Below are 6655 nucleotides of genomic sequence, written 5' to 3'. Positions count from 1 at the left end.
ACTCAGCCATTGTGCGGGGATTTCAAATTCAGAGCTCAGCCAATCAACGCATAGTACGATTGTGGCTCCGCCCACACAATTCCTTCCACAGATGCTCGGTGTTAACACCTAAGTACCTGTGATGAATCCAGCCGCCTTTAGAGCAGAATAGAAATTTAAGACTGGAGGGATTACACCACTATGGAGAAAGTATAAGCGGCTCCACATGGAGTATAAAGTGGTGTATGGAAGGAGAACACAGCACTATATAGAGATCTAAAGCTTGTTATAGATGATAAACAGCACAATATGACAGTTTACAGCAGTATATGGAAGTATACAGCACTATGGACGGTGTATAGGCACTGCACGGGTTATACTGTACTGTGTGGACGTATACACCACTATATGGAAGGATCCAACACTTTATAGATCTACAGCACATTATGGAGTATACAGTACAGCGGGGAGATTAGACTGTCGCATTTTAACGCATTTTTTTTCGGGACTGCAATAGAGCTCTGCACCGCCATAGAGCGCTGTATAACGTCCATACAGGGCTTTCTACTCATAAAAGTGCTCTGCACCTCAATGTAATGCTATATACCTCCATATAATGCTGGATGCCCCCTAACAATATAAATCACCATATAGTGCTGAATACAACCTATATAATCTTCACTCTGAGCCGGAGCCCTCCCGCCTGACACCGAGGATCTCACAGAACAAAGAGAAAAGCAGCCAGTCAGGGAATTATTCGATGCGCAGCCAATCAGCGCTAAGCAGGCCTGTCTACGTCAACTCCTTAGTGCCCGCGATGTTTCCAGCCGCCCCTAAAGCAGCGCAGCCTACAGTGATCGAGCGCAGCGCTGATCTCCCGCCCCTCTCCGCAGCAGCTGTAGCTTTTTCTCAGAGACTGTGGGTGGCTCTCAAAAGAGCCTTTGTGTTTTCATTGTGGGAGGCAAAAGCATTAACCCCCGAAGCCGTAGAGAGTGCGGCCCTGGCGCTTGAGCGCGTACACCACGTCCATGGCGGTGACGGTCTTCCTCTTGGCGTGCTCGGTGTAGGTGACGGCGTCACGGATCACGTTCTCCAGGAAGACTTTCAGGACGCCGCGAGTCTCCTCATAGATGAGGCCGGAGATGCGCTTGACGCCTCCTCTGCGGGCGAGACGGCGGATGGCGGGCTTGGTGATGCCCTGGATGTTGTCCCGGAGAACCTTCCTGTGCCGCTTGGCGCCGCCCTTCCCCAGACCTTTCCCTCCTTTGCCGCGTCCAGACATCTTCCACGTAATCAGCAGAAAACTGTGACTGACGAGCGCACAGTCCTCCTTTATATAGAGCGAAGGAGGACCAGAAAGAGAACAAGAATGATGACGCGTTCAGGGGCGGAAAATTTGTATTATCGACTCCGCCCCTCCTCTGCTGATTGACTGAGCGCAAAACTGTTGGAGATTTTGAATTTCCCGCTCATTGTCCGTTTATTTTCCCGCATCTACAGTGTTAATGTTAAATATAGACATAACCTTTATTCCAATAAACTCTCTATAGCTCTGTATATTCTAATACTATTGTGAATATCTCCATATACTGCGATAAATCCACCATATAGAGCCATAAAGCCCCATATTAGTGCTGTACACTCCTATATAGTATTGTATAGTCCCGTATAATGCTGGCTGTCACCATATTGTGCTGTATAATCGTCATCCATATAGTGCACTATACTTCCTATATTGTGCTGCCCCATACAGAGCTGTATACCCAATATAGTACAGTAATCTCGATATAGATCTGTATACCGCCATATATCGCTGCATACCCCAAATGCAGTCCTGTATACCGCCATATACTTCTGTTTGAGGCAATCTATATGAATATGATCCCTGGAGCTGTTAGTCATTATTTATACTGACCTTCAATCCAGCAAACCCCATACACTGCTGTATATTCGCATATAGCGCTGTATTGTCTCCACATAGTGATGTATACGATCATATGGTGCTGTATATTCCCCATACACACTTTACTACTATATACCCTCATCTAGTGATGTGTGCTGTATGCCGCCATATACTCCTCTTTGGTTGATCTACAGGAGATCACTTGAGCTGAGTTAGTGACTATTTATATTGACCTCTGACGCCATTTTAAATATCATGACTAAAACTGATTGATGCACCAGAAACGCAGCAGTGTAGACATTGCCGATATGGATGGAGGGTTTTTTTTATGCATCAATAAATATTTTTGTGTCCATGGAGCGGATTTTTCCTCTTTGCAGTTAGTCTCGGCAGTAACTATCCATGCTCCGCCCATGACTGCACTCAGGCATTACTGGGGAGCTGGGCTTTGTCTCCTCACCGCCTGATAACATTGTGCCATGTCCCCTCATTAATATTACTCCGTGACGTGTAGGGCTGTATCTCCCCATATAGTGCTCTATAATGCTGATATTGTACCTTCTACCTCCATATAGCGCTTTATATTTCCATATTACCGTATAGGAGCCGATATCAGATCAGTGACTGCAAATCACAGCCCCAGATAAACCAGTAATAGGAGATTATGTCACTGCACGGAGCAGCCTCATCCCCCCGCACTCCCCATGTGCTGCATTACAGATCTGTACATATCTTTTTTGCGGGCAGATACCGCATAGCTTCATATAGCGCTGTATCCTCCCGTACATTGCTATATATCCCCCAGTGCAGTATATACCTCCATATACTTTACCGGTCACTACAGAGCGGAGGTCGCTGGAGGTAACAAGTCCCCGGGCAGCTCCATCCCCCCATATACACACGATCCTCACAGAAATCCTCCAGCCACAAACCTCATCTGTAGCGACCATCGCAGCGCAGAGGATCTGCTCCAATCACTGCCACAGCCAGAAACTGAGACCGTCCAGTATAAAGCTCAGATTAGACAATGTGGTGGCTCTTAGAAGAGCCTTTGTGGTGCGGAGCAGCGGTGGTGATCACTTGGCGCTGGTGTACTTGGTGACGGCCTTGGTGCCCTCGGACACGGCGTGCTTGGCCAGCTCTCCGGGCAGCAGCAGGCGCACGGCGGTCTGGATCTCCCGGGAGGTGATGGTGTGGCGCTTGTTGTAGTGCGCCAGGCGGGAGGCTTCCCCTGCGATGCGCTCGAAGATGTCACCGACGAAGCAGTTCATGATGCCCATGGCCTTGGAGGAGATGCCGGTGTCGGGGTGCACCTGCTTCAGCACCTTGTACACGTAGATGGCATAGCTCTCCTTCCGGCTCTTCCTCCGCTTCTTGCCGTCCTTCTTCTGAGTCTTGGTCACGGCTTTCTTGGAGCCCTTCTTGGGCGCTGGGGCGGACTTGGCGGGATCAGGCATGATGAGAGGAAAAGATCTCTTCACTGGAGAGAGAATAATGATCCTGCTCCTCCCAGAGCGGCCGTATTTATAGCCCGGCCATGCAAATGACACTGCTGTCACATCGCTGCTCTATTGGGTGACAAAGACATGTGACTAAGGGAAACGGAACCAACTCCGCCCCCTGCAGCTCATTGGTTGCCTCCTCTCTGCCATCATATCAGCAGATTTTCTCCTCTGTATCCCCCCCATACTACAGATCTCCATACAGTGCTATAAACCCCGCAGTCTACACGGCGCTGTGCACCCGGGGCCCGTCACTCTGCCCCCGCTCTGCAGTGACCGGTAATGCCCCGTATAACATGGGGGAAGCAGTGACTGCAGGAGCGGAGTCTCGGATCAGTTCTCACTTCTGAGGAAATGATTGTGGTAACTGAAAACGATGGCGAGAAACACCGGACACTGAAGGGTTAATAAGACAGACCACGTGGTGCCTGTAACTCGGAGCAGCCTGTGAGCGGGGCAAGAAACTTGCTGCAAAGTGATAATTGGCTGAAAACCGAATTTTGAAGTTCCCGCTCAGTGGCCGATAGCTCCTCCCGCTCTTTGTCTCCATCGTGTAACACGCGGCCTCAGGGGGGACGTTCTGCTGAGATTTCTACAATCCGCCGATTTCCAGCACCCGACACAGATCTGTGCGATCTGCAGACGATGAAGTTTGTTCTTTATCACGAGTCTTAATTACAAACACGGCACTATTTGAGCAGAGCGAAATCACAGCCCGATACAATCTCCGCACAACCTGCAGATATTCTCCAAACAGAACAGCGACCTGGAGTGAGGATCCCCATGCGACATCTTCAGATTTCACAGCTCCCGACATCAGACACCGGCGACATCAGACACGGGACCCCAATAACCGCATCACAAGGCGCATGAACATCGCAGCGGACCCTTCCTCCGTCCGTCACTGATCGCTGTGATCCTGACGGGACCGGAGCCGCAAAAAGTAACCACAGCATCTCCTGCTCCAGCGTCACACAATCCGATCACTGCACCCGACACAGCAGGGATTGTAGCGTCTCCAGGATCAGTGGCGCCTGAGAAGAACCAGTGTAAGAATAGATCGATCTAGAGGATAAGAACAATGGAGCCTATGGGCATGAAATAAAGCTCCAACACCCCTCACAATAAGGGGGCGCCACACAATGAGCCGCTCCAAGAGGACAGATGGTAAGAAACCACCGGTGCAATAGTCCAGATCCAGGCGGACACTGCGGCTTGTGCTGACAGAGCAGAAAAAATAATCAACAGGAAACTCAGCAGAGACCGCGCTTGAGGCAGAATCAGAGGCCGGGAATGAGCTCGTCTGAGGGAGGATGTGGTGGCTCTGAAAAGAGCCTTTGTGTTGTGCTCGGGGGTGCGGGACAGATCTATGCCCTCTCCCCGCGGATCCGGCGGGCCAGCTGGATGTCTTTGGGCATGATGGTGACCCTCTTGGCGTGGATGGCGCACAGGTTGGTGTCCTCGAACAGCCCCACCAGATAAGCCTCGCTGGCCTCCTGCAGGGCCATGACGGCCGAGCTCTGGAAGCGCAGATCGGTCTTGAAGTCCTGGGCGATCTCTCTCACCAGGCGCTGGAAGGGAAGCTTCCGGATCAACAGCTCGGTGGATTTTTGGTAGCGGCGGATCTCCCGGAGAGCGACTGTCCCCGGCCGGTAGCGATGCGGCTTCTTCACTCCGCCGGTGGCGGGAGCGCTCTTCCTGGCGGCCTTAGTGGCCAGCTGCTTGCGGGGAGCTTTCCCTCCGGTGGATTTACGGGCGGTCTGCTTAGTTCTGGCCATGATTCTGTGCAAAGGAGAACAGATATGATGAAAGCCGTACCGGGAGCAGAGTATTTATCCTCCTGTGCGCGTCCTCATTGGTCTGTGAGAAACACGCCCCCTACACCCTATTGGTTACGTCATACAAAAGAAAGTTATACAGCCAATAATTATCCTATGTCTCTGACTAATCATTCTTCAGAAGAAGCTCCGCCCTTCAGAATAGCCCTCGGTAACCCCGCCCCTGTTGTAACCCTGCCTGTGTCCCTCCCCCTCAGCACTCCTGCACCTGTCACCTCCCATGATGCGATCAGCAGCTCACATTTACCGCCGCTCATACACAGATGTCACATCCCGGCTACTCGCGGCTCAGGATGTAACTGCAGCTCCATCTCCCCGCACACAGCGCTGTACAGTGCAGCTCCCGCATAATCACTACATCCCCCGGCAACAACCATCTACTGTCCCCTGTACACGAGATCACCGCGGAGATCTACATAGCGAGAAATACAACACTGATCATAGGGGGACAAGAATGGCACTGATCACACTGCTCTGTAGGAAAAGAATGGCACTAATCATACAGCTCTGCAGGACAAGGTGGTGACACTGATCATACAGCTCTGCAGGATAAGGTGGTGACACTGATCATACAGCTCTGCAGGATAAGGTGGTGACACTGATCATACAGCTCTGCAGGATAAGGTGGTGACACTGATCATACAGCTCTGCAGGACAAGGTGGTGGCATTGATCATACAGCTCTGCAGGATAAGGTTGTGACACTGATCATACAGCTCTGCAGGACAAGGTGGCGGGGAGAGGTGGATTAAGCGGGCAGCAGAGTTTAGGATAGATTGGAGGGTGCAAGAGTGTTGGAAGGGAGGCCAGAGAGCAGGAGGTCGCAGTAGTCGAGGCGGGAGATGATGAGGGCATGCACTAATGTTTTTGCTGATTCTTGAATTAAATATCTTCTTTTCTTTACAATAGTACACTCACATATAATAATAATAAGTTTTATTTCTATAGCGCCAACATATTCCGCAGCGCTTTACAGTTCAGAGGGGACATGTACAGACAATATGAGACAATACAAAATAACAAAATTCAGATTCCAGGAGGAGTGAGGGCCCTGCTCGTAAGCTACAGTCTAAGAGGAAATAGGGGAGACACAAAAGGTGAATGGGGGGGAGAAAAGCTTGTCATATATGGTCCGGCCATCGATTTAATAGGGGATTCAAAAGCAGCTGCATGAACCCGTCAGTGAGAATTTATACAGATACAGGGGACAAGAACTGGAAGTACATTTTTTTGAATGGCAGAAAGGGACTAGATTAGATCTAATATTAGATCAGGGCAGTGAGAGGTGATAGGCTAGTCTAAAGAAATGCGTTTTTAGGGACCGCTTAAAAGGTGTGGATGTTGGGAATTAATCGGATTATCTTGGTAGTGTGTACCAGCTCGTGAGAAATCTTGAAGACGGGAGTGGGAGGTGCGAATTGCCGAGGATTTTAG

The 6655-nt window shown here is 50.3% G+C and overlaps 3 protein-coding genes across 3 annotated transcripts; all 3 read right to left on the bottom strand.

Annotated features, from left to right (window-relative positions):
- Positions 1-949: 949 nt before the first annotated feature.
- On the bottom strand, positions 950-1261 carry LOC142301005 (histone H4). The gene has a single exon (XM_075342026.1). It carries the CDS (start codon positions 1259-1261, stop codon positions 950-952), a length of 312 nt encoding a protein of 103 aa, XP_075198141.1.
- Positions 1262-2942: 1681 nt separating this feature from the next.
- Positions 2943-3339, bottom strand: LOC142301004 (histone H2B 1.1). Its single transcript, XM_075342025.1, has one exon. The coding sequence runs from the start codon at positions 3337-3339 to the stop codon at positions 2959-2961; it is 381 nt and encodes a 126-aa protein (XP_075198140.1). The 3' UTR covers positions 2943-2958.
- Positions 3340-4751: 1412 nt separating this feature from the next.
- On the bottom strand, positions 4752-5162 carry LOC142301003 (histone H3). The gene has a single exon (XM_075342024.1). The coding sequence runs from the start codon at positions 5160-5162 to the stop codon at positions 4752-4754; it is 411 nt and encodes a 136-aa protein (XP_075198139.1).
- Positions 5163-6655: the final 1493 nt, after the last annotated feature.

The sequence above is a fragment of the Anomaloglossus baeobatrachus genome, chromosome 4 (genome assembly GCF_048569485.1).
Source record: "Anomaloglossus baeobatrachus isolate aAnoBae1 chromosome 4, aAnoBae1.hap1, whole genome shotgun sequence".
Classification (NCBI taxonomy): Eukaryota; Metazoa; Chordata; class Amphibia; order Anura; family Aromobatidae; genus Anomaloglossus; species Anomaloglossus baeobatrachus.
Note: the sequence above shows the minus strand (reverse complement) of the source record. Positions and strands in the feature narration are given on the sequence as shown.